General features: G+C 42.3%; 1 protein-coding gene across 1 annotated transcript; it reads left to right on the top strand.

Annotated features, from left to right (window-relative positions):
- On the top strand, window positions 1-27,111 carry SLC22A3 (solute carrier family 22 member 3). Its single transcript, XM_003204079.5, has 11 exons — window positions 1-700; window positions 8,975-9,078; window positions 10,673-10,827; window positions 11,998-12,163; window positions 12,825-12,942; window positions 17,497-17,594; window positions 17,733-17,947; window positions 20,841-20,949; window positions 21,156-21,268; window positions 22,281-22,380; window positions 23,103-27,111. Exons 1-11 carry the CDS (start codon window positions 287-289, stop codon window positions 23,158-23,160), a joined length of 1,650 nt encoding a protein of 549 aa, XP_003204127.2. The 5' UTR covers window positions 1-286; the 3' UTR covers window positions 23,161-27,111.
- The last annotated feature ends 15 nt before the right edge of the window (window positions 27,112-27,126 follow it).

The raw sequence follows: 27,126 nt of genomic DNA, 5'->3' as shown, positions 1-27,126 counted from the left end.
GCACCTACATATTTATGTCAGCATTAGTGCCTCACTCACCCCTAAGGAGTTAACTGCTTTTATTACACAATCTGCTTGACATTCAGGATGAATAGGAAACGGCTCGCCCCTCCTCTCCGACAATATTTTCGTGCTCTTTAAATCTCTGTGCCCCGGTCTGCCTGCAGCCTGGCACACTGCATGTCGCCGGAGGATCATGCACGGGGGCACCCGTGGGACATGAGCACAGAGCTGCTGCAAAGCGGAAGCCCTGTGGGCACACTGAGAGGGCAAGCTGCCTCGCACCATGCCCTCGTTCGATGAGGTGTTGAAGGAAGCCGGGGAATTTGGAAGATTTCAGAAAAGGGTCTTTTTCCTCCTTTGCCAGACAGGCATAACTTTTTCATTCCTGTTTGCCAGCGTGGTTTTCCTTGGGCAGGTGCCGGACAGCTATTGGTGTCGGATACCTGGGGCGGCTGATTTAAGTGAAAAGTGCGGCTGGACGCTGGAAGAGGAGCGAAACTTCACAGTGTTGCCCTTGCTGCTGGTGAATGGCTCCTCCGGTGGGCGCTGCGAACGGCTGGATGTGACCTGGGATGCGGCAGCCGGCTGTGCCAGCCCCCTCACCCTCCGCCTCGATGACAGAGTGGGCAGCCCACCACTTGCCACCTGCCAGGACTCCTGGGTGTACCAACAGCCCCACGCCTCCATTGTCAGCGAGGTAAGGAAACGCTCTGTCCCCGCCTCAGCGCTTCCCTCTCGGTGTGGGGTTGCAGTAGGAGGACCCAAGGATGAGTCGTTTCTTCAGGCGCTGATTTTCCTTACTGGGTTGGCTTTGGTCCCATGAACAGATCAGGACAAAGAGTGAGAACAGTTGTCAGTGTCAGACTTCCAGGGAAAGGTGAGCTGAGCTGGATGCCTCCTCTTACTGCTCTCATTGCTCTTTTGCTGGAGGGATTTGACGTTAAAACAAAGTGATGCCCTTGTGGCTAGGGCTGCTGGTGACCAGGTTGGACCAGCAGCATGTGTTGTCCATGTCTGCAGTGATGAATACTGAGGTTTTCAGATAGCAGTGAAAACTGGCAGCTGGCTCCCTTCTGAGATCCAATGGGAATCAGCTGAGACTGTTGTGTATACTAAAGAAAAAAGCAACACATCCATGCTCAAAGCTATCATTCAGCTTCTCTTGAAATGTCAGAGTGCCACCAAGTTCCTGTTACCACTGCTGGTAAGCACTTGTAGGTGTGGTGACATTTGTGAGCTGTGAAAAGCCACGTGCAGTGCTGTCCTAGAAAATCTTCTGTGCAGTCTGTAATAGTGAAGTAAGTTTACAGTAGACCTCTCCAACTGTGTGACCAATGCAGTGATGAAAAATTACTAGTGTGCTTTGGGAAGCTGAGCAGGAAATAATCAAGGTGCAGTGCAAAACATGGCAACATAGCTGCTGACTGTAGCTCCTGCCTGACTCACCAACTTTGACTGTGCTGGAGCTGTGCCCCTGAATTGCAGAGTAGGGTATAGCAGGTGAAGCCTTGAGCAAACATGAGGCAAAAAGTGGTGTCCACCCCAACCTCTCAACTTGCCACTCTCCCCATCCAGCTGAGACACTGCTGCTCACAGTTCTCATGGTCTTCAGAGCAAAGTTTTGTCCCCTGAACACTGGTTTTAGGCTGCAAGTGACAGGTGGGAGCTGGTGTCCAAATCTGGACTTGGCTGATGGTTATGGTGACAGGAAGATGAACACTGTTGGGCTGTGGCAGGGAGGCTGTGCTGCTGATATGAGGCATGCTGCTGGGGTCAGGACAAGTGTAGTGTCTTCTACCTAGGAAGCCGTGCTAATCAGCTAACTGGTAGCTTAAGGAAAAAAAAAAAAAAGGAGATTCCTTTAGTTTTCCATTTTTCTCCCTTCAGCTTTGCTGTGGCATGTGAGTTGTGCCAACAGGACTGTGTTCAGAGGCTGTTTATGGCCTTAACCCTTTTGATTTTCTGGGTGCATTGAAACACTCGGCATGGCTTAGAGAAAATGAAACCAATCTTTGTGCTGCCGCCGTAAATGGGAGCGAAAGGTTGAATGTTCACTGGCAAACCCTGTGCACAGCTGCACTTTTCTGCCTTTGTCCTGGGGCACCTGCCAGGGTTGTGTAGAGCAGGAAGGATGTGAGGTGTTTGGGGAAGCACTCCCAATGTGCCAAGAGAACAAATTGAGAAAAGCAGAAAGAAAGGGCTTGTGAGTAGCTGAGTGTAGAAATGCCTGTCCTTGCACAGGGACATCAGGTCACACTAGCAGTGTCACCGCAGCTCCAGGGTGGTGGGACACTTCAGTGCTTGGGCTCTTCATAGTTTTGCAACATTTGCCGGACAACTCACAGCCATGAGGCTCAGTTTCTTCACGTAGTAAGGAAACCTGTGACATGCACATCCTGGTTCGGCTGCTTTGAGATCAGCTATTAAAGGATCTTGATTTGAGATGATTTAAATCCCAGTTTTAATTTAGTCTCCTTTTACTCATCTGAGGTGCTAACAAATAATGACTGAATTTAAGTAGATCTCTAATCGGCTTAAGCAAATCAATAAACACCTTCTCCTTTTCCCATGCGTCTGCTATTAAATGCATCATTTTGTCCATGTATGTGCAGAAGTTTTTTTGTTTCTTTCAACTACCTTAAGAATTCTGGCAACTTGTATTTGCTCCCATGTCTGCTGGGGAACAGAGCATGGCTTTTGTCCTTCCACATTTGGGAAGAGCAAAATCTATTCAGAAATCATCATAGGAGCAGTGCTTAGCAAAGCCTGTCAGTATGGCCTAGTGACAGGTGAGAGAGCAGTGCTAAGGGTTTCTTTAAAAATCGTCTGATGTCCACAGGCCCTGAGAGGTGATCCACCCAGGTCATGGTGGAGTCATCCACTGGCACTGTGGTGAAGTAGACTTAAGCAAAATGCACCTGGGATGATTTAAAGGTTTTGAGATACCAGCAAAGGCCTCACAATGTGTGAAACTTGGCTGAGATCCCTCTAATGTGGTAGCATCTTTGATGATGGGTCCGAGTAGATGTCTGAGCCAAGTATAATCTTCTCCTATTCAACTTGATGAAGTCTTCTGCAATTCCATGTAAAAATGAGAGGCATAACTGTGTGCATCATGTCGTGGTTTTGGCTGGGATAATCATAATTTTCTTTGTAGAGGTTGGTATGATGCTGTGTTTTGGATTTCTGATGAAAATAGTGATAATAACACACCAATGTTTTAGTTGTTGCTGAGGAGAGTTACACAGAGCCAAAGGCTCTTGTTTCTTGTGCTCCCCTGCCAGCGAGGAGCTGAGGGTACACAAAAAGCTGGGAGGAGACACAGCCAGGTCTGGTGACCAGGCTAGCCAGAGATATAGATATGCTATGCTCGGCAGTAAAAAGTAAAGAAGGAGGATGTTTGGAGTGACTGGCGTTTGTCTTACAGCTGCTACCTATGATGAATACCTGTGATGAAAGGGTAATGGTTTGCAAAGTACTAAATATTTTACTCAGGCATTTTTGGTGATAATGACTCCTTCAGGCATGCTCATGAATTACAGTCACACCTGTAGCTTGGGTTGCCTGTCAAGGTGCATGAAAGCATGAGGAAAGTCTGGCTGCTCAGATAAGCAGCTACGTCACAGCTGGTATATTTTGGGCTTATTAGCAGCCAGGGGTTGGCAAAAGTTCAGCAGAAGGGACTGATTCCAATCTGTCTTGCCTGCAGCAAGTCTCTGTGACACAGATGATGTCATTTGAGGACCTGGCAGCAACTTATAGTCAAAGTGTGAGGTCTGAGGTGGACAAATAATAATTCAGATGTATCCTGTTGCACCTGCTGTGAATAAATCTTCTTACTCCTCTGCTTGCCTCAGAAAATAAGTCAGCCAACATTTGCAGAACCTGCAAGTAGGACAGTAATGTTTGTTTCAGTTTCTGCAGTCTCTTAGCTCAGGGAATAATGCAACAGTCCAGTTTTGGCTGGAGATAGCACAGCTGGTCTTTTTGCTCTTCTTCTCTGAAACAAGAAACATCACCATTGAAGCACTGATCTAGTGTGATCACTGTTGCTGGCACAAGAGTACATTGTCTTATTTCCACCATCACTATGGGATTAATATTAAGCAGCGAAGGGAAGGTGGAAAAAGGCAGACGTGAGCTCAGAGAGAAGTAATAGCTAAATTTCTTACAAAACTCTCCACTTTCCCTGTGTGAGAGGAGCTGGAGCTGTTCCTTGCAGTTACATCAATGAGGCTGTTTCTGTTGACTCAGTTGAGTTAGCTGGTACCGGTTGAGGGTTTGGGCCTTGGTTTGTCATACTGTTTTTTGGACAGATGTTTCTTAAGATATTATATGTTTCTCTGGGAGCAGAGTAAAGGCTGGCTCCATTTGTCCTGTTAAGTGCTCAGCTTGAAATAAGACATGGAAAATGACTGTGTCCTGTAGAACTCTTTCAGAATCTTTTACAAAAAGATTATTTATCCCTTCCTCTGTATGTGTTTGCAGGGGCTTTCATTGTATTAAATATGCGTTGAAGATAGCACTTTAACTGTCCAGAGGATGTAAGAGATGAGAGAAGAACTGCCCAAAAACAAACAAACAACTCCAATTTTCCTTTTGCAGTAGGCATTGTCTTAAACTCTTTGTTGCTGTTTGGCCATTTGTATGGATGCCACTTAACACATGTGTATAGGCTTTAACCATGCTGTCGAAACTGAGCTGATGGGTTACTGTAGGTCTCTTTCATCAAATGATGGGTGAAACTCCACAATGGAACTTTATTGTGACAGGTAAAAAAATACTTCCAAACTCCTACACAAAACTGCAATGCTTTGAGGAGATTTTAATGAAATGTTATCATTTAAAGCAATGCATCTCTGCAGGAGGAGCTATGCTGAAACATTTTGGGACTTGGTGCATAAAGCCTCTTTGTATGGGAGCTGCTGAGTCACAGCCTGAACCACTGATTGAACACCTGGGGAAAGGACCCGGTCAGCCCTGGGAGAATAGGTGAAGGCAATTCAGCTGTGTGACCATAAGGGGTGAAGCCTGGCTGCACCTCTCTTAGACCTCATTTAAGGGCTGATTGCTCCTGGGGAAGGTGCTTTTTCTGGAGATCCCTTCTAGGTGAAGCTTTCCCTTCCAAACCTGGAATCTTCTGATACAGGTGAGCAATCTGCTTCCCTCCTTTATAGCAATTTTCTATTGTGCTGGTCCTTCTGTCATTGCACCTCTATTGTAACGCCTTTCCTATCGTATTGATCTGTCCAATTGCTACATCTCTCAAGTACAAGGAATTACAAGTCTGCTGTTAGCCTTCATGTCCAGCTGAAATGGAAAAAACTTGTCTCTTGCCAAACCTACGAGGAAATAAGAGGTCGCCACAAATTGTTTTGTGATTCTAAGTCAAGTACGAACACTTATTCTGTTCTCATCTTAGCCAGTTCCCATTCCTTTTGTAAGAATTTATTCTCTGATGAACTACAGAGATCAAGTGCAAAACCTCTTCCTTATCACAAAATGATCTAGCTGAGGTAGTTTGATGCTACTTTGGAGATCAGCAAAGAAGTGTACCAGTATTGCTCCTTCAGTTGCACCAAGAGGCAATTCTGCCTTGGGATTTCATGTGAATGTTCAAGCTTCTAGTGTCTGGGAAGACATCTATCACTGGGATGTTCTTAGCTGGACTGTCCACCTGCCTGTACTGCTAGGCCTTCAGGGTAGGAGGGACTGATTTCTCCTCTCTAAGGATACTGTAGAGGGGGATATCCTGAAGAAGATAGTTCCTATTGCCTGTCTCACCCTCAAATGCCAAAGGAAGACTGGACACAGTCCTGCTCACTCTGATGCTTTCCAAAAGTTTCTCTAGGATATTGTCCCAAATTTTGCAGCAGATAAAGCATGCTGGTGCAGCCATGGAGTAGCACTTCTGAAAGGAAACTCCACCTGGATCCTAGTTTGTTGAGGTTTATATGGCACTCAGCGATGAGCCATCACTCTCATGTCTCTTCTTCAGATTATTTTCTACTGGTGTGAGCTATAGCTCTTCTTCCCTGGGGGTCCTAAACTTGTAACATTACCAATTTTCAAAAGCAAGCTAGATCGCAGGAGAGGGTAGTTAAGTTTTTTTTGGTTTGCTATGGAAAGAACATGTACTGTCAATGAATGGGTTCTCCCCTGATTTCATTACAAGGATTCCTTGATGTCGCCAGATATATTCGTGCAATTGCTCCTGATTGGCAGATTCCTCACAGTGTGGACCCTATCTGCCTGTGCATGGGCATAGTCTATGTGGGGATGGCACAAACATCAGCCTGTGCTGGAGGGGCACGTGTCCTGTTCTGGAGCAGAAAGGAGGCACCACTCCTCTCCTATTTTTTGGAGGCTGCTAGACAGGTGGAGACGTTTTAGCAAGGAGGTGTCATACAAGAGTACTACTGGCTAAATGAAGACACTGAAATCCTGGGTATATAGATGCGAATACTTTTCCAGTGACAAAAATAGGGGAATAACTATTAGGTAGAACTAAGACTGTCTGAAGACTGCTTAAGCAAAAAGATTTCCAGAGGGCATGCAATTCTCTTGTAACTGTTAAATTCTCCCTTAAAGATAGTTTGCAGATGAAAAGACGTTTACAGGGTAATCACTTAATTACTAGCTGCTAGGTCAAGCAAAAAGAAAAGGTTCAAGAGCGCTTATCTGTACCAGAAGTTATGTAAATACATAAAAATAACAGAGCATGGACTAATTCAGGTGTCTTCACTAATCTCTTCAGAAAGAACACATAGTTTTCTAGAAGTTCTGTGTTTTCCTGTTTACAAGAACATTTAAAATATTTCACTATATTGTTAGCAGAGCTAGTTTCATCTGTGTTCTATGTCATCTGAGAGTGATGTTGAGATGAAAGACTGTTCTCCAGTAAATACATTTTTCTCTGAATGTTTCTGGCACGCGTTCTCCCACTCTCTTTTTTAACTGCTTATTCACACTGCCTGTTTATAGCAAAGAGAGATCAAATTAATTAAAGATTAAATATATATTATTTGCAAAAAGCATATATCAAAAATATATGTTTCCAGAACCAGGGCCTGGGTAAGGCATGGTGCTCCTCCACATGGCCATCCAAGGGCCCATCGCTGCCACGGGCCTCACAGGTTTTTGACTTTGGCCAAGGTGATGGTGCTTGGTGGCTAGTTCACAGCTGGCATGTCAGAGCTCACTCTTCCCTGGCTGTGGTGCTCTTAAGTTACTTTTGCATCTTTGGAAATTTCTCTCTGCGCTTTGAAGGGCGGCATGGCCTTCATAGGATGGCAGTTCCGTAATGTATCGAGGGTTGTGGTGGGGGCACTTCAGGAAGGAGATGGCTGAAACAGGAGTGAGGGCGTCACCTCACTAGCACATTGTCATCTCAGACACCTTGCTGAGCTACCTGTGCATGGTCAAGGGCAGGAGGCAGGCAGCCCCAAAGGACAGTACCCTGGCTCTTAACTATGGACACCTCCCCTGGAATGGGTTGAATCAGCTCTGGCAGTGCCCTAATGACTGATTCAGACAGCCAGCTTGCTACATTGGGGTGAGACAATCTTACTGTAAAGGGTGGGGATTTTGGTACCAAATGTCAACAAGGAGGTCATGTTTGCTTTCAGAGAGCAGCTCTTCACAGAGCTCCATGCGTGTCAGTAGTTGTACAATTGTAAACAGATTTGAGATCAATTATTCGCCCCTTCCTGGGAGAACTGGTATGTCAGCTAGGGAACAACAGTAATACCAATACAGCTTTTAAGTGTTGAAATCTTGGGCTTGGTCACTGAAATCAATGACTGAATTCAAGGGAGAACTATTTCCTTAATGGATTTTGGTATCTGTGTAAGCATAATTTCATTCTGACATTGCTTTAACAGTTTTGTTATTATGTGTATCTTTTAATTTTTTTCTCACACTGATTTTATGGGTGTTTCTGGCAAGGCAGTAATGCTCTTACTTTATTCGCTATTCTCATGTTCCCTATTTTCCCTATTCTCGCTTTGGCTGTTCTGGCTTATAAGTGGAATCCACTCTCATGACCATCTTCTGAAGAAATAAGTATCAGAGGACTTTTTGATCTCTAACTCAGGCAATTCTGTGAGGGGCTCTTAAATCTCATCCTATATGAACTCCTCTCTGCTAATCTATCAGCCTCATATTTCCTTCCAAGGTCTGAATCACAAGGAGCTGAGCTGTTTGTGAGGTGGTAAGTATTCTTAACCCCTCACAGGAGAGACTATTGACTCTCCAAGCCATGAAGTCAACCTATCTGTTATTCCTGGGGACTGCTGGCAGAGCAATGTGAGAACTTCTCTGCCTTTCTTGGAGAATGACGTATTCAGACTGACTCCACAGGTATTTGCTGGAAGGAGAATAAAGTGGTGTGAAGGCTCATGTGAAGTCATGTTGAGAGCTGGAGCACAGATGCAGGCTGAAGCTGGCTTTCTGCTTCGAGGTCCTGTGAGAGCAATTGCTGCATTGTACAAAAGCTCAGCTGAGCAGCAGCATTCAGCTCTAGCCTATGCATGAAATGAAGGCTCAGCTGGCCAGAGGAACCTTGCCAGAGGACCTGCTGACCAGGTGTTGTGGTTTAACCCAGCAAGTGGCTGAACACACTACACAGCCCTTTGCTCACTCCCACTCTTCCCTGTGAGATGTGAGAGAAAACTGGGGGGGGGAAAAGAAGTAGACTCATGAATTGAGATAAAACTGTTTATTAAGATAGACAAAAGAAAAAGGATAATACTTATGACTATATAAATATATATGTGTGTGAATGTATATAACAAGTGATGCACCATCAAAACCAACTGATTCCTGCATGTAAGTAAAACTCCAGTTCCAGTGAGCTTCTTCCTCATCTTCTCACCCTTCTCCTTCCTGCTTATGTTGTTTCTGTACTGCTATGCTCTGGGGATGATGTTAATCTATCTAGGGTGTTTACACTTCTCTCTTGTTCCCACAGTACAACCTTGTGTGTGGCCGTGCCTGGATGTTGGATCTCTCACAGGCTATCCTCAACCTGGGCTTTCTGGCTGGTGCCTTCACCCTTGGCTATGCAGCAGACAGGTAAAGTGTTAGCACTGCTGTCCTTCTATTTGTTTGGAGATGAAATAAGTTGTAGTGACCTGCAATAAACACACATGACCACTTTGGAAGTTTAGTGAACTTCGGGTAAACAACTTCAGTCTGGATTAACCAAACCTTGACTTCTTTTTTGGGGTGGAATCTTCAGGCAGTGATACTTCCCGATCATACTTGGACTTTAAAACCAGAACATTCATTTCCAATGTTTTCTGTACACATCTGGACCCAGGAAGGGTAGGACACAGAAGGTAAGGACACAGAATGAAAAGGATGTATTCATAAGAGCTTTCTGGGCTAGTGATTACTGGAAAATATGTAAGGGAACCATTGAGGAAAGCAGCTACTTGAGAAGGAGTGGGCACAGTAGGATAACTGTTCACATGCTGGACTCACATGTGGACCATCAAGATCATAACTCTGTACTGTCTTTAACTGTGCTAGGGCTGGATGAATGTCAGAGAAAAGATGTGGCTGACAATCGGGCTTGGGCAGCAGCCCACTATAGAGCAGGGAGCTCCCGTTATTGCTACCTATTTCCTTCTTAAAGTGGAAGAAGGAGCCTGGCTTCTGCTTTGTGTTGGTAGTTACTGATTGACAGGCAACCTGTGCTTTGTCTACGAGCACCCCTGTTCACTATTATCAGTTATCAAAGAAAAATAAAGGCAGAAATAAAGTATTTTATGAAGAAATATACACTGTCAGTGAAGTGGACAGCAAGCAGAAACACTTACAGAATTAACCTCAGAAATTACAGAATGTAAACTCAGAAACCTAGCAAACGAGTACTTTTAAGGAAAACCTGGTCTTTGCAAGGGTTATAGTACTAAACAATATAGGAAAGAGGAAGACATGTCATGGCACTGGCAACTTAGGATATCTTTGCTCAGTGTTTGGTTGTGCAGTTGTAATACTAGTACCTTAAGACTGTATAATGAGAGATATTGCAGCTAATTATTACATTATGTCCAGGAGTACCCATGTATTACTCATAATGTAACTACAGAACAACTATGATTGCTATGCCTTGATGGAGCCACTGGAGGAATATGCTTTACCCAAAGCACTAGACTTTTCTTTTTGAAAAAGAAGAACTCAGACTGAGAAGAACTGACTGAAATGAAAATAACTTCCTATCCTGATTATTGTCCCATAGCAATTCTTCTCAAGAAATCTTTTGAACAAAATGAACAAATGTACTAATCCTTTCTGGTAATATAAACTGTATCAGCTTTCAGTTTCTTTTTAAAACCACAGCAGTAACAACACCAGAAAAGAGAGAAATGGAAATTCTTGTTGTGTTCCAAGGACGTGATTGCTATTAAAACTATAGGGAGGTTTTACTGTGTTTTTCTTTCTCTTCTTTTCCCTTTTTTCTTCTGGAATTGTGGCTTTCCTTCAGCACACCCATTAATAATGACACTTTGTTTGCTGGAAAATGAGACTCATGAATAAGCTAGGCAGACTTGAGAACAAAGCTTTGGAACAAGGCATGTCTCAAAAAAGCACCTTTGAATTTAACATTCAAATGAGATGGTACACTCTATTGACTATCATGATTTTTTTCTTTTTTCAACAGATATGGCAGAATTCTCATCTACCTGCTCTCCTGCCTTGGAGTTGGGATATGTGGTATCATAGTGGCATTTGCACCAAACTTTACTCTATTTTTGATCTTCCGTTTTCTCCAAGGTGTCTTTGGCAAGGGAACTTGGATGACATGCTATGTGATTGGTGAGAACTGTTATCTTCTATTTTTCTTTTTCTGGCTCAGAAAAGTGAGGGAATGAGGAATGGAGGACAAGGAGTCTGGTTATGTCTGCTCTTGATAATTTTTCCTTGAACAAAGGGGATGACAAATAACCCAAGTCCATCTTATTTAATGCATTTATCCTCAGTGACAAGGTGGATGCATGCAAATTGTAACTTGGTATGATCCTTGCTCTGGGCTCATGTTGGAACTGTATATGTGGGAAAACAGCCATTGGTCTGCTTGCAAAACATGCCAGGAACCCTTATAGAAGCTCAACAGAATAGTTTCCTTACCTGACAATGTCTGCTCACTTATTGGTACAGAAATAGCCTCTGAGAATGATTGCCAGTGCAAACTTGTTTCAATATTGAGTACAGATATGAGATGGGTATGAGCAACAGCATATATGCCTACTTGACCTTGTGAGATCTCATGGAGAAGAGCAAGGAAGAAATAATGCGTAAGGGCAGCCTAGAAAGAGTGACATCCTTCAGAACTGTTCTGATTCTCCTTTCATATGTGTCACCACACTATCTGTGTGTAGCAGGTCACAGGAAATTCAGAAGCAATGCAGCTTTTCCTGTTGACAGGAATACTGTCTGACATATGGACTTGCACATGTTTCATAAACAGATACATTCACAAAATAAAAAAGTCCAGCAAGGGATTAAAAAAAGGCTATGTTTGCTCTAATAAATAAAGCAAACTGCAGACCATATCTTAGCCCTCAGAGCAATCAGCATGGCAGACTCTCTTCCCCGTGGAAGTTTTGTCCGTATTGACTGTAAGTGCAGCCCCTGCCTGAATGATCCTCTGATCTGGAGCATGAGCCAAAATTATGTGAGGGAGAATGCAAACAACTGCTACTAATTGTGATGCAGTCTCAAGACCCTGGTCTGTCCCTGTTTCATTTGTTAGTAAATGTGCAGTCAGAGACCTCTGGTTGAAGAATGGTGGATAAATTAATGGGGTGGTATCACTCATGTTTGGACAAACCTGGTGACAGCTTATACAGCTAAAGGCAAGATGCTGGCTAGACAGACTGACTTGAACTGATGCAGTACCATCCTTCCTTATGGCCAACTGCTGACATTTTTCTTTTGAGCTGGGTTTGTTTCTGTTTTGTTTATTTTGGCTTTCTATCTGTTCAGTGACAGAGATTGTTGGTTCTGATCAGCGGATCGTTGGGATTGTGATACAGATATTCTTCACCCTGGGAATTATGATTCTCCCTGGAATTGCCTACTTGGTTCCCACCTGGCAAGGGATCCAGCTGGCCATTTCACTGCCCAACTTCCTTTTCCTACTCTACTACTGGTAACATTGCAATCGTTGCTCTTATTGCTATTGCTATTAGAACACCTTGAGACCACCGCAGTGGCTCAAAATCTCTAGTGTGCAAGATGTAAATTAGGAAGGAGATCTTGCATGTATGTATATGTACTCACATGTACATACTAAACCGTATATCCTTCTCTTGCATGTTTTACTGTTTCTTCAAAAGTTTTCTGTCATTGACAAGGCACTTTTAGACTGATTAATCTTAACTGCAAGTAAGCAGAAACTGAAACACTAATCTATGGTCTTGCTTTGGACACAGTTTATAAAATATGTATATATTTTATTTAAGCTAGAAGCTTGCTGGTCTGCCGGTTCTTGAAAATACACATGGTTAATGTTGACATTCAGTAGTACCTTGCTGTTCTACCGACAACCTGTTGGCTTGTTGGTTTTTGTACTTGATGTACAATGTGCAGATAAGTTAGTTAGATTTCTTACTTTTGAACTTTGCTAAGCATTGACATGGTCTTTTTCCTCCCTTCTTCCCCTCAAGGATGACATACTGTGAGGGAGGCTGAGGCGTTTTCTCTTCTAAAGATTGAAAAATCAGTGTATAAAAGGGTATAAAAGCAGGCAAAAGTCAAAGGACTTTACTTAAGATAAAAACCCCCTGTTAATGACTTCTCTGTTTTTACAGGGTTGTTCCTGAATCTCCACGTTGGCTTTTGACACGCAAAAAGGGAGAGAAGGCATTAAAAATCATGCACGACATTGCAAAACATAATGGAAAATATCTCTCGCCACATTACTCTGAGGTACTGTCATCTGTCTGAGCTAGCTTTTTTTCTAAGATTAAAAAAAGTGGCTCAATGTGGGCAGCACTCAAAGCATCCGACCAGAACAAGATTTTAGTCACCATACTTAGGTTGTTAAGTGCAGGAGTGTTGGAAAGTGCAACTGGCTGGAAAGACAAGGGCTGGAAAAAAGTTTGAAAAACAATGAATGAAGTCTCTCATTTGAAACATGCCTACTTTAAAAACCTGCAGATTACTAACCTAAACACTAGCTATACACTAATTCAGAAATTTTCTTATTGAAAGGAAACTACTTACAGAAAATGCCCGTCTATGAGCATATAGTAGTATCCGTAATGCCTATGTACATGCCTATGCATTCATTCTTACATGCCTGGAAAATTATCATGTGTGACTTTTAAACTAGAGTTTTCCTGAAACTAAGAACAAAGACGTTAGGATGGTAGTGTTTAGAGAGGACTAGTTTGTCCTATCCTCTCAGGAAAGGTCATCACAATGTGTGCTTTGTGGTTGGTATCTCACAAAGTTATTTCCCGTTGCTTTCCTTTAGAAAGGGAGGAACTGAGATTTATCTGAGCTTTTTTTTTTTTTTTTTTTTAAAAAAAAAAAGTGGTAACGCTTCACAAAAATCCTAGAATATTGTTCTGGATGGACCCCAAGCAAGTTTGATACTTTCTTCCTTAAACACCAGACAGCTCTTTCAAATGCACAGGATTTTATTTGCTAAGAAATGTGCTCCATAAATCAGTCACTCAGCTGAAGCTGTTCTGCTAATTCAAGAGCATTCCTGCCATAACTACAGACTTTGCAAGAAGCATACAAGAAGTCTGCAAATATGGAAGTATTATAGAAACGCTAGATAGTTTATACTTATATTCCATTGTATTTCCACTTCATTAAGTGTATGTTAATGACAGCTCAGGAAATTAATCTTCACACAGCAGGCTCTGTAGAGAAGCTGGGCCCTAACCTATGCTGTGCCTCATAAGATATGTCTCTAGACTAATGATTTTCTAAAGTCAAAACTAGACATACTATCAGGGATTAGTGTGCTGAAGCACACATTTCCATAGCCAGATGCTGTATTTATAAGCAATTTCAGTACCATAATGTTGCTGTAATTAAGTTTTCGTATGTTACATTGTTCAGGGGAACAGGAAAGGGGTAATGATTGGGGGGGAAGTTTTTTAGGGAAAAAGTTATACTTAACTTCTGTGGCCAAGAAAGGGAATATACAGAATAAAACTGTTGTATGTTAGTGAAACAATGTGATTGAGGGAGATTTGAGGAGAGTTAATAGCTTAGGCCAGCAATTAGTGAGCCAAGTCACCAGTGAAAGCCAAAGCATGAATGTAATACCAGCCAAGATCAGGAAATCACCTTGAACTGTCCTACAAAGCAGAATGAGCTGTGCTGAACTAGCCTTTGGTACGACAGAAGGGCAGGTTGAAATCAGTGAGAGATGAGTAAAACTGAAAAGGCTAACTAATGAGAAAGAAATGGGTAACTCTGCTCATTGTGCTTGGCTGGGGCAGATAGCCCAGTGAGGTTTATCTGTACTGTTCAGCATCACCCAGTGCTGAGCATGGCCAATGGTGGGAAAAGCATTGCTGCTGCAGCTCTCCCCCTGCATGCAGCTCCTGCACCCTCTTCCCCCTTCCCCTCCTCTCTGGACATCAGCATATTCAAAGCATCGTATCAGAATGCAGATGTCTTTCCTACTTTTTGCTATAAGGCATTTAATTTCTTTCAGAAGTGTTCCACCTCATGATCCTGAGGCACTCATAGCTGCAGCAAATTAACCCAGCTTCAAGCTGAATCTGTTCCTGAGACTATTTCAATATGCAATGTGTCCTCTTTGGCGCTGTGCCCAGAGGAGAGACAGTATCTCCAGGAAGCACGTTAGCAGAGGAGTGAGTGCATTTCTCACATTAACTCACATCAGAGTTCTCATTCACATTGCAACTCCAGAATTTCAGGTAGAGAAGTGCAGGTGTGGAGACATGGGGGTGAGAAGCATTATCTTTCATCGTATTTTGGCTAAGATTTTCCTGTCCCTTTATAACAGTTTCATTGCCTGCATCCCTTGTATGGCTCTGGATACATAAGCCTTGTTTTTACTGGCACACAGAGAACACAGATGACCTTTGTGTAAAAACAGATAAACATTTCTTTGCTCTTTGAGTATGACACTGGCACAGTTCAGCTCTGTACAGAACTCATTAACTTTGTTGTATATTATAAATCTTTTTTCCCAGTTGCTTGTAATTATCTTACTATTTATTTTTCATGCTAATTGTTTCATGCTTGATCTCTATCCAAAAGGAGAATGAGCCATGACTAGTTGAGTAAGAATTGCTTCTTGAGAGAGTCATGGATCAAAATGCTCTCTCCCTTTACACACAGGCATTTTCAGTATATATATTAGCTTACATGTGTGTTATACATGTGCACACATGTTGTCCTGCACAGAGTTAAGTATGTGCAGACTTATGTCTCTGCTATGAGTAGCCATTGAAACTTGTTATTGAAAAACTGAGATGTAATTCGATGGGACATAAACATGTCATGGAAGTTGATTATAAAACTTCCTGCAGAGTCTTCACATTGTGTATCTTTAGAAACATGGCCTCTTGTCTTTGAATTCCTGGCTGCACTGATGTGAATAGCAAAGCTCTCCATGACTTCAAGGGAGAAGAAGAGAATTTTCTTCCTGACAAATTCTTGACTCTTCAGTATTTTATTTCTTCATCTATACAGAACGCTTAGTTATGCTTGGGTTTATTATGACTTTATTGAAACATTAAAATGTATGGTAGCAGCCATGCTGGATTTATCTTCTGTCCTTTGGAGGACTAAAACCATATTTGCACAAAGGCACAGCTGATGGCTGGCAGCCTGCTCTTATAAATTTGTCATGTCAGCTTTGTAACCATACTATGAGTAAGTCCAAGAGCAGTGCAGGAACCCAGCAACCTCAGCTTGCCCTACAAAATGCTCTGGAATGCAGCAGAAGTGGCAGTGCTTTGAAGAAAGCTCAGGGCTACGGCTGCAGAAGAAAAGCAAGAGGGAGCAGAAAGGAAGTTCAAACAACTGTGGCATTTATCTCTCTACTTAGAAAGTTTTGTGACTCTCAGTTATGAAAAGTTGTGCTTACATACGGCCTTATAAATCTTACTGGAAGCATCTGTGCTGCTTTGTGATTTGAACAACAAACACAGAACAACAGCCATGGGCACAGCCCTGGCTTAGTAGAGGTGGTGTTCAGACAGTGCTTTGGCCTTTACCTGTTGCCTCTTCATGAATGCAGGTGGTTCTACGTACTTCTCTGTCTCATCCTATCTCCCTGCAGGCCAGGGTTGCCTCTCTGGGAACCAAAGTAGCCAGGCTGCCTGAAGTCCCCCTCAAAATGTACGGCAGTTTAAGTCCATGTTTTCCTCAGCTTTTCTGTGAGCTGATGGAAGTTCCAACCATGGCTGCCAGTCCTTAGGCAGATCCATGGTTGGTCTCTGTTTAAAACCTCCTGTATGTTCTCTTCCTCACCTGCAAAAAGAACATAAGAATCAAAGGTCTGCCTGTTGGCTCAGACACCAGCATGTTTCTTAATGTTATGTCTCTGTAAATAGTGAATGCTTAGGGAACAAAATAAGAGCAATGTCTTGGGCAGGAGTAACCCATTCCTTCCCCTGACATGTTCCTCAACCTCTGGTCCCTGGCAGGCTTGGGAAACCCCCGGCCAGGTTCTCCTCCTGATTTGATATGTTTAAAAACTGGTGGCCAAGTCTGCCTCTGTGGCTGTGCTTAATCCCTTTTTGGCCCAGCTAGTGTTCTGGCTCCACAAAACCCTAAGGCAGTGAGCTCCAAAGTATAATCATAATATAATCAACCAGCCCTTTTCTGTTATTGTTAAACCTTCTAGCTAATTACTTCATCATCTGCCTCATTATAATTGTGCTAGAGGAAGTGTGAGTAGACTTAACCTCTGAGGCACATGAGAATCATTAATCCATATTTCACAGGATTTTTAGTTGTTTCAGGGTAAAAGCCTTGCTCAGCATAGTGCTTTGTACTTGAAGTGCCTCTGAATTTGACCAGTTACATTTTGCAGCCCCTTCACAGATCTGTTTTTTCTCACACTTTCTGCTGCCCATCTGTGTCACCAGTGGCCATCCCACAACTCATTGCTTTGCTTGTCCTGTGGCATTCTCTGCTCAGAATGAGCATCATGTGGACAAAGCTATTCGTTGTCTTTCAAGGAATTCCAAGTCAATCTCTTTCAGTTTGCTATGAGGAAATCATTTTTCCACTCTCAAGTCAAGATTTGAGATTTTTTTTTTTCCAATTTTTGCTCTGTCTTTGCTAAGGAAACTCAGCAGCTGAATTCAGTTATAAGCTATTTCTAATAACTACACTGCTCTGGAGTGCTAGAAGCAGCAAACTAGGCTGTCAGTGTGTTTGCTCACTTAACTGAAATACTGCTGAGCACTGCATTTACTTAGATACTGTGCTGTCAGATGCCTGACAGTTGATTCTGCTGCTTGCCTTTCTCCTCAGATCACTGTTAGCAGCGTGGAGGTCACCAATCCCTCTTTTCTTGACCTGGTGAGGACCCCTCGGATGAGGAGGAACACACTCATCCTGATGTACGCCTGGTAAGTGGCCACAATCAGTGCTGCTTGTTACACTGGTGGGACATTATCAAGAATAACCCTCTGCTGACTTCTGGGGTATTTCCAGCCATTTGCAGTCATTTGTTTGCCTCACAGCACTATTTTGTCTTTGGTGTTTAGGTTCACAAGTGCCCTGATCTACCAAGGGCTTGTCATGCGCCTAGGAATTGTTGGAGGAAACCTCTACCTGGATTTCTTCATCTCAGGAGCCGTTGAGTTGCCTGCTGCTCTCCTAATTTTAATCACAATTGATCGCATTGGGCGGCGCCTTCCCTTCGCAATAGGCAACATTGTGGCAGGAATTGCATGCCTTATTACTGCCTTCTTGCCAGAAGGTAATTTCCAATTCTTCCCTACCTTGGCTTATTTAGGTATTATTTATTCTCTGTGACACCTCTTAAACAAGGGCGTGTAGACAAAAGTAAAAGGTGTCTAGTGATACAGGCGGAACTAAGAGTCATGAAACAACACAATTTATTTGCTCATAGGCTGTTCTGAGATAAGTCACAGAATCACAGTCACAGTTATATCTTTAATAAACAGTGAACAACAGATGGGTGTGATCTTGGAAAATGTGTATAAAGGCCCTGTACAATTTTGAAGGCACATGCAAGGGAAGAACACACAAACAGGAAGGGAAAGTGCATTCATTGACTTGGAAGACTCTTGATGGAAGAAATCAGTGGTTTAGCTAAGACACTGTTTGGAGTCCCCTCATTACAAAATAAAACTATGTCTGGGAAAATATTATGGCCCTAACCTCTTGAAATCTTCCTCTGGTGTCAGGGCTGTCCTGGTACTATCAGACTGTTACAGTGGCTCAGTGGTGCTAGGTTATTGTGTGCTCTGTCCACCCTCATTCATGCTCTCCCTTCCATCCTCGTCCAAGGAAGTAGGGGATGTGGCACACAACAGGAGTCTGGGCAATGCTGAGAGGGTAGAGGAATGGTATGGGTTTCAATTAAGTAATTCTTGTCTGATTTCAAGGGCATGTAAAGGGTCTGATGTCACTTGAAGGCTTCCCAGCACTCCTTCGTTTTCTTTAAATTGTTTTCCCTCCTGTGTAGCTGTTACATTGTATCTTCAAGTGCATATCCACAGGGGGACATTTGGAGATGCTGTGTACTGAGTGTTACCACATCAGTGTGCTTTGCCTCAGAACAGCAAGGAACTGGCAACCAAACAGGCATTAAAGAGGCTCATTTTTCCCAGAGATGTTCCTGTCAGAACAAGCGGCAGTTTCTGCTAACCAAGAGGTTTTAGTCACAGACTTTATCAAGGGACAATAGTTTTGCTTCAGAAGAGCCAAGAGGAACTATTTCAAGGGTGTGATGTGTTGACATAAGCAGGCAGATTTGCAATGAGTGCAAGATGAAATCCTCCAGATAGGACTGCTTGCTCATCTCCCTCTCAGTTAAGCTCCCTGCAAAGTGATTTCTCCAAAAGTACTTATTACTGCGTGTTTGAGGACCACTGAAGTCTTTGAATGCTGGGTCTGCTCTCCTGAAGGATTTTGTCCACCATGACTCAGGTTTCTGCTGCTGAGATCCCCTGTGTATAGCCAACATGGTGTTGGTCAGTGCTCTGCTGTGAACCACTGCCATTAGGGCACAGAGGGCCCAGTCCTGGGGGCTAAGGTACTCACAGATAGGACATCTGAGGTCCCAGTACTGCTTCAAGTAAAATGTTTGCACAGATGGGAGAAGCTGCACCAGCAGTTTGTGAGAGCCTGGTCATGTTGGGATGGTCACACAGGTCAAGATCCCTGGCTCAGGGAGGAGCTACACTCCTCCACTGGACTGAAGGGGAACCAGGCTGAGAATGTGGGCTTGTTTTACTATTTCCAACCTTTGCTTTTCTGGCAAGTGTTTAAAAACAGAGCTTTTCAGGGCAAAGGCAGTTTCACAACATAAGATGAAATTTGTTGGGGGTCTTGTTTGATTGTTTTGGAATGGAAAAACCTGCAAGTATCTGTTTTCTGGTTCTGACAGAACTGAAATGTTTTCTTGTTCTTCCTATTGGAGTTCTGAGAAAATACAGTCTCTGCCAGAGCCCTGTCCAGAAGCAGAGCTCCCCTTCATGCCAGGTTCAGGGTTACTGTTTTACTATCCTCCCAGTCTGCTCAGTCATGGTGTGTCCACACAGGAGACCATCCTCCTCCAAGGACATTGAGGTGCTCCACATTATGTTCTAGGTGTCTCTCCATCAGAGGCTATTGGCATTCCAGATGGAGCTGGAAGACTGCTGAGGGGTTTCACATGAGTCGGGATGGCTTTGCCCTGTGGTGTGGATGTGGCCATCACGCCCTTTGTACCTGGCTCCCTGTTAAGAGGCACTGGCCAGAGCCTGAGCAGAGAGAGACATCTCGAGTGGCTTGGGGCTGGTTGTGACAGATACAGTGCCAAGTGCCAGAGCAGGAGGATGCCTGAGAACATCAGCGTTAGGAGTGTATCCAATGTGCAATGGATAAAAAAATTATGAATTGTAGTTAGCCTACTCTAAGGAGAATGTTATGTTCTCCTGATTTAATTAGTTGGAAGTTATTTCTGTTTCCCCACAGCAGCATCTCATGATGCTGCAAAGCAATGAATGCCAAAATAGACTGATATCTGCAGCAGTTTGACTTTCAGTGTGGCATGTAAAGATTCAGCGTTGCTGTGTTGCAGCTTTTCCTGACAGGGCTTGGAGCTTTTAGGAGCATGAGAATGGAAATAGCATGTCTGAGTAAGACCTGAGGCCCACCTAATTCCTGACAAGGAATAACTTGGACAGACAGGCAGTGAGGATGCATTCTCCTCCTACCTGTCACACAAAGTCATGATTTATCACCAAAATGTTAGAGGCTGATTTGGCCAAGGGTAGGAACAGCTTTCCAAAATGCATTTTTCTTGTTAATCCCCAGCTGTGCAGTTGATTCTCCAGTCCCTTTTTCAAGCTTGGTAAGCTGCTGCTGCTCAGCAGTCAGTGATTTCACATGGCAGGAGTTTTTCTGTCCGTGAGGAAGAATGGGAGCATTGCCAGTGACTACTAGTGAGCTCAGAGCACCCAGAAGCAGCTATAGCAACCAGAGACTGCTCAGTAGATCCCACCTCAGCCTAAATGGGAAAAAATCCTTTGCTGTGCTGCAATCAGTGCATGTATCAAGGTGAAATTCCTGCAAGAGCTGCTGACAGCATTCTGCTGATGCAGTAAAGTCCCCCTCACCAGGGTTTCTTTCTGAATGGACAGATATTCCATGGTTCAAAACCACAGTGGCCACACTGGGAAGGCTGGGCATCACAATCGCTTTTGAAATCGTGTACCTTGTGAACTCTGAGTTGTACCCGACAACACTGAGGTAAGGCAAATTTTTTTGCTCTGCTTTTCACCATTCCCTATTTCACTGATTTTTAGTACAACTCATTTTCATCCAGTGTTTCCTAATTGAATAGCCATGCTTCAAGGTAACTTGCATATACTGATGAGATAATTTTGGAGTTAATTATATTGGCTCATCGGCTTGCTAGCACCTGTTAAATATCTGGCATTGCTTTTCTTTTGCAGAAACTTTGGTGTTTCCCTGTGCTCAAGTTTGTGTGACCTAGGTGGGATCATAGCCCCATTTCTGCTTTTCCGATTAGCAGCCATTTGGTTGGAGCTACCTCTGATTATTTTCAGTAAGAATTGATTTTAAATAGACTTTTGGTTGATATATTCTCCTAGCAGAGCTTTTCGCTTAGGGCACTAGTGTAGTGTGTGGCCTCATCTTCCCTCAAACCAGCCCTTCTCAACCATCATGCCTAGTGCCAGAGGCTGAACAGCAAATGGTTGAGATCTGGATGGTTTCACAGCATCCTGTGGAAGATCTCAGGCTCCCTTTGGTATCTGTATTGAAGGATGAAGATATGTGAGGTGTTTCAAGACTAAAGAACCTTGCAGCTAAGTCGTGTAATGGCAGAGGAGTAAACTTAATCTCTGGACAGTAGCAATTGACGTCCTTTAACAATTTTTATTTGGATATACACAGTTATGACTGTGGATGTTGTATTAGCCATAACTTCTTTTTCCTGTAAAAAACTTTTCCTCAGTTTAATTTTGAAAAAATAAACCCTGCAGAGTAAATGTGCAGAAAAAAAATATATCTTTTTTTTTCCAACAAGGAGGCAGGAACTAAACCAGACTTAGAAGAGATATGTGTGGCTGGGAAAAAAAGGAAAAGGTACAGGATAAAGTGAGAAGGGAAATTGATGCTAATGACAAATTTAGCTTGGAAACATAAATGGAAAGACAAAAGATACTTTTGAAAAACCCTATTAATTTAAGAATAGAAGCATATAGAAGTACTGAGATGACATTATCTAATGTTGAAATACTTATGCTGATGAAGGATATATAAGATTTGACCTCTAAGATCTCTTATTTTGGGCAATTCAGGCTGCAAATGAAGTCATATTCCTCTTTTTTTTTTTCCTCTTTTTTTTTTTTTTTGTTTTTGTTTTTGTAACAGATGCTCATTAAATTCACATGAAGGTACTCAATAAGAGTAGAACTAATCAGAAATACCTGTTGTACTTAAAAAATATCCCTTAAACCTTAGTCTGAGTAAGTTTTCCTTATCTGATGAACACTGAATATAAAAAAGTAACACTTTTAAGAATTGTTTTTGTTTTTCTTCCATGCCCATGGCAGGTATTCTTGCAGCTGTCTGTGGGATCCTAGTATTACTTTTACCAGAGACAAAAGGAATCTCTTTACCTGAGACAGTGGAGGATGTAGAGCAACTTTCAGGGTATGCTATGTATTTTCTAACTTTTACCTGATTGAGGTTTCCTGAGGATATTCTTCTCCAACCTTGTTGACCACCATAAATTATACATGTGTTTTGAGCATCCAAGTAAATTCCCTAGTCAGGTTGATATTATGAGCAGGTAATTTTTCCTAAATAGAAGTGTGAACTTTCCAGTACCACTAAAGCAGGTTGTTAAACAAATCACCACCCCACCAAAAACCACTGGGAGATAATCTATATTTTTCTCATTAAATTTATCTGTATACTTCTGGAGGCAGAAAATGATAGTGTACAAGAGATAGACTGCAAAGAATATCCTGCAGTTCTCTGGTCAAGAAAACCATCCATTGCCTCAATTAAAGTGTGCTGTGAAGAAGAGCTTTTGATAATGTGAGCTTGTCCATAGCTTGTGAAAGCTTCCACTGAATGAATTTATAACTGAAGACATATAGGCACAGCTTCCCCATTCCTAGCACGTGACAAACTAGAATCTTCAATGCACTACAGGCACACAGGCAAAATTTACACCTTGGCTTGCCTGGCAGCAAATTTCTTAATAAGCTAATGACATAGACTACTGTTTCCTACAGTGGGTTTGGATCGTGTCAACATTTTACCATTTCAATACACAACCAAAAAAACCCAAACAATTGAATGTCAGTACTGTGACTTGAACTACAACTCTTTTTTTTCCTCATTTATGCCTTCTTTTTTTTCTTCAGTCACTATGGTAAATGTGGGAAGAAAAAAAAACACCAGAACACCAATTCTTATATTTGATCTCTAAAGGATGATGTTGAGCAAAGGACTGTGATCTCATACTGGGAATTTCTTCTTCACTTGCCACCACTTTGAAGTTTGCTCCAGAGTAAGGATTAAATCCGTGTTCTTCTTCCAAGTATAAGGACATTCAGAAAAAGCGGTGTATTCTTCTGTAAATATGAAATAAATTCATTTTTTCTAAGTGTGTTGTTTCCAGGAAGGAAGCACTCTTTGATTTTGATAGAGAGCAGATCAGCTTAATTGCACTATCCAGCTCAATGAGCTTTTATTTATTTCTTTATACATTTGAGATGTTTATTGGATGACTTTGAATAACTTTGGAGAGGAAAAGATGAATATGTGAGCCTTTGCCCTTGGACCATCTGGACAAACAGAAGAACTGATGTTCTGATGAGGGAGAGCGCTAATCAGGGCAGCCCTTTTTGGATCAGAAGTGATGAGACTGGGAATCCATCACCCTGAGCTGCTCCTCTTACCCAGCAACACTGCAGCAAAAGCTCTATCCACTGAAGGTCTTTCTCAAATGTGGTAGCACTCCTCTTCTGTTACATAGCTGTCACTTCTTACTCAGAGCATTAGCTCTGCAGGTCAGATCATCCCACTGCCCATTGGTGCCTCCCCCCAGATCTGTGGTCTTGTGTCCTAGACATGCTGATTTTTTCCATTCTAAAATATACTCTGTCCATTTCTGCAAGCCAAATCATCTCACCCTGACTGGACCTAGGTGACTCCCAGTTCCTTCTTCCCCTCATTGTTACTTGTCATCTTTTTGGTTGAGGATAAGTTATTTGGGATACTGACATGGATGTTAAGCTGTCTTGGGAAGATGAGCAAGGATGAGACAAGAACTCTGTTTACAGAGGGAAGCATTAATTTGATCCAGTTGTTTGAAGTTGACCTGTAGCAGAAACGTTTGATCTCTGGCTCTGCAAGTAGATAAGAGGGACACCTCACCTTCCCTTTCATCTGTATGACCTCCACCTAGTGCTGGGTCCTGGCCAGAGACAAACAATACCCTCCTTATAGTAAAGAACTTAAGAAGATGTGGTGTTTGAACAATATCTTGTCATGGACAATGAAGAATTAAACAAACAAAGGAAAACCATTGAGCTGTAGAACCTTATAAGATTAAAAAAAAAACAAACAGATTTAGCATGAGCAAATTTAGGAGTGGGTTTTAAAACTTCATACCACAAATGATTGATGCTAACATTAAGTTTAATGCAGCTGAATTACTACTACTCTAGTCTAATTATCTTATTAGCGCCAATAGTTTCCCATGCATGGGGTTTTCCTGTGGTGAGTTTACCAGTCATTTTAAGAATTCCTGACTCTCCCTGTCTTTTCTGATCAGCTGCCCATATCATCAATCCCTCTGGAGGAAACCAAGACCATTAGTAGTAATCTCAAACTCATGTTTGCCTACTCTGAACAGTTAGTAATGAAGGGCTTTCTTTCATGCCTATTCTTAATTTTCTGAGTGATAGTTAAAAGCCAATAAGATGCTTAGCAAAAGTCAGCAGTGATTGAGAAATGTGAAACTAAATGAACATCTCATAGTTTATCTATCAAATTGGTGATATCTAGAGTATGACCTGAAATTGGAGTGACTGCTGCAGGCAGAAAATCCCTCTTACACAAACATGCTCTTCTACTGATAGCTGTAAGCTCCTCAGGTTGGCTGGCAGAGAGCAGCCCTGAACTGGAAGTCATGAGCTTGCACAGCTTGGGTCTGAGCAAACCCACTGCAGCATCGCATTGTCCAGAGCTCAGCCCTGCCTTCCCAGCAGCCCACCAGCCCCACTGCCCTGGGGGAACCTTTTCTTTTAATGTTTTTCCTTCGTGAATTTTTATTTTTTTAACCAGTTTCATAATCACTGTAGCAGTCTGAGAAGGAATGTGGAGATCATTTAAAACAAGGAAATGTTAATATTATTTGCCAGCTTCTGTTATTTGTAGATGACTGAAAAGTGCTTGAGAAATGGGAGGAATGAAGGCTCCAGAATACAATTGGAGAAAGGGTAAAAGTGCTTCAGCATTTTCAGCCCAGAACAGTCCCCTGTCTACCTTCAGAGCTGAAGGTGATTCGGAAACCTTGTCAGCAGTATGAAGGCCTGGTCTAGGATGGGCAAGAAGGTGTCACGCCCCACCTCACTCTGAAGAAGTAGTGAATGGAAGGGACCAGACATTGTCAGCTTTAGCTGTCTTGCATGTATTATACAGGTCATTCTAGAGGCTCAGTGAGCAATGTGATCTGCCTAGAAGACAATGGATCACCCTACCATTGTTTAAGACACGTGTTCAATATGATAGCAGAAACCCAGGAGCTAAATTCTTCCTGTCTGCAAAAAGATTCCTTAGACCAGCAACCGTGTGGATGTGCTATTCAGATTAACTGTGTCTCCACCCCAAAATCTGGCTCTTAGGTGGGATGTGTGTAGCCTCTCTGGCATGTCTGTGTATTTCTACCCTGACTACAGTCTCTCATTATAGTGTATGTGAGAAAAGAATGACAACTCATAGGATGCAACCCATCTCCTCCATGGTCACTAGTTGTTGGGGGGAGCCATGGAAAAGTGTGAGTATATTTCTAGGGGGCAACATAATTGCCATGTTAACAGCAGTGACTTACTGAAGTTATTTTTACAATGTGTTTTGGAAGAAAAAAAATCCCTTTTTGTACAATGGAAAACAAATGACAAAATTGAGAACAAAGAAAAAGTTTTAAATGTGAAGTAAAACATAAAATCCTCCAATGGCAGGAGACAAAACTGCTTCACAGTTCGGAAAGTTCAGAAAGTGCCAGGAGTACTTTTTTTTCCCCTAGTGAATATGCACATGTATATTCAGCACTGAATTTTAGGGATCTGTATGGGAACTACTGAATCATGGCCTGAACCTCTGATTGATCACCTGAGGTGAGCAATGAGTCAGCCCTAGGAGCACAGGTGAAGGCAATTCACGTGTGCTGCCGGAAGGGGTGGAGCCTGGCTCCACCTCTCCTAGACCCATTTAAGAGCTGAATAGCAGGGGAAAGGATTTCTTCTGGAGATCCTTCCTCTGGAGTTTTGCAGCGAGGCCAGGATACGGGTAAGCTTTCTATCTATTCTCTTTTTGTTATTATAATCTGCTTTGCCAAACTCTCTTGTTTATTTCATAGTTATAACATTTTTATATTCATTGACTATATAGGGTCTCTTCTGTTTTTTTTTTTTTTATTTTTTTTTTTTAAATTTCTTTCAAACTTCATGAGGAAATTTGCCATTATAGCATCGCAAATACACAGCTATATTGTAAGAGATGTTGGTCTTATGGGCACAGATTTCATTTCCTGTAAGCACAGGCATATGTACTTCCTCTTCATTTAGAGAAGAAAAAGCTGTATGCAATGGTAAGACGAGTTACATAGTGAAACAAGACTGGTACTGTGGACGACAGAAGTTTATAATACACTACATGTATTGTCATTACTTGCTGTAATGACTGACGTTAGTCATTTCTCTGTCTTCACTATGAACTAACTTTAGGATAAGGGTATTTTTTTATTCACTGTTTTATATCTCTGATGCAACATTTGTACTTCTGCTGAAACAAACTTCCACATCAATAAAAAAAAAAAAAAATACAAGCCAAATGTGTTTATTTTTTTCATCCCATGTACTTAATGCAGTCAGATACATGTAATAAAACACCGCAGACATAAAAGATGTGTACAGTGTTTCTTCTTTTTTTTTTTAATCATTGGATTGGTGAAAAGATCAAGCAGCTCATAGAAAATGAGAAATATTCTCCTTTCTTCATCTGTTGGAGACACAACATCTTAAACTGAGAATAAAAAGTCATTGTAGAGTCTCATATGATTGAAATACAGATATTCAGCTGCAGCTGATGTTAGGATTTTTGACAAGTATTTCAAAGGTGTGTTGGTCTATTGTCAAACATAGCGAACCACAGAACATATAG

Source organism: Meleagris gallopavo, chromosome 2, assembly GCF_905368555.1.
Source record: "Meleagris gallopavo chromosome 2, MGAL_WU_HG_1.1, whole genome shotgun sequence".
Classification (NCBI taxonomy): Eukaryota; Metazoa; Chordata; class Aves; order Galliformes; family Phasianidae; genus Meleagris; species Meleagris gallopavo.
This window is presented reverse-complemented; position numbering and strand designations above follow the sequence as displayed.

Excerpts from the sequence above, each read along its gene's own strand:
- SLC22A3 (XM_003204079.5), top strand. The coding sequence starts at position 287 with ATGCCCTCGTTCGATGAGGTGTTGAAGGAAGCCGGGGAATTTGGAAGA. Across the intron at positions 17,948-20,840 it reads TACTGCCTTCTTGCCAGAAG|ATATTCCATGGTTCAAAACC; the intron begins GTAATTTCCAAT and ends CTGAATGGACAG. Across the intron at positions 21,269-22,280 it reads GCTACCTCTGATTATTTTCA|GTATTCTTGCAGCTGTCTGT; the intron begins GTAAGAATTGAT and ends TGCCCATGGCAG.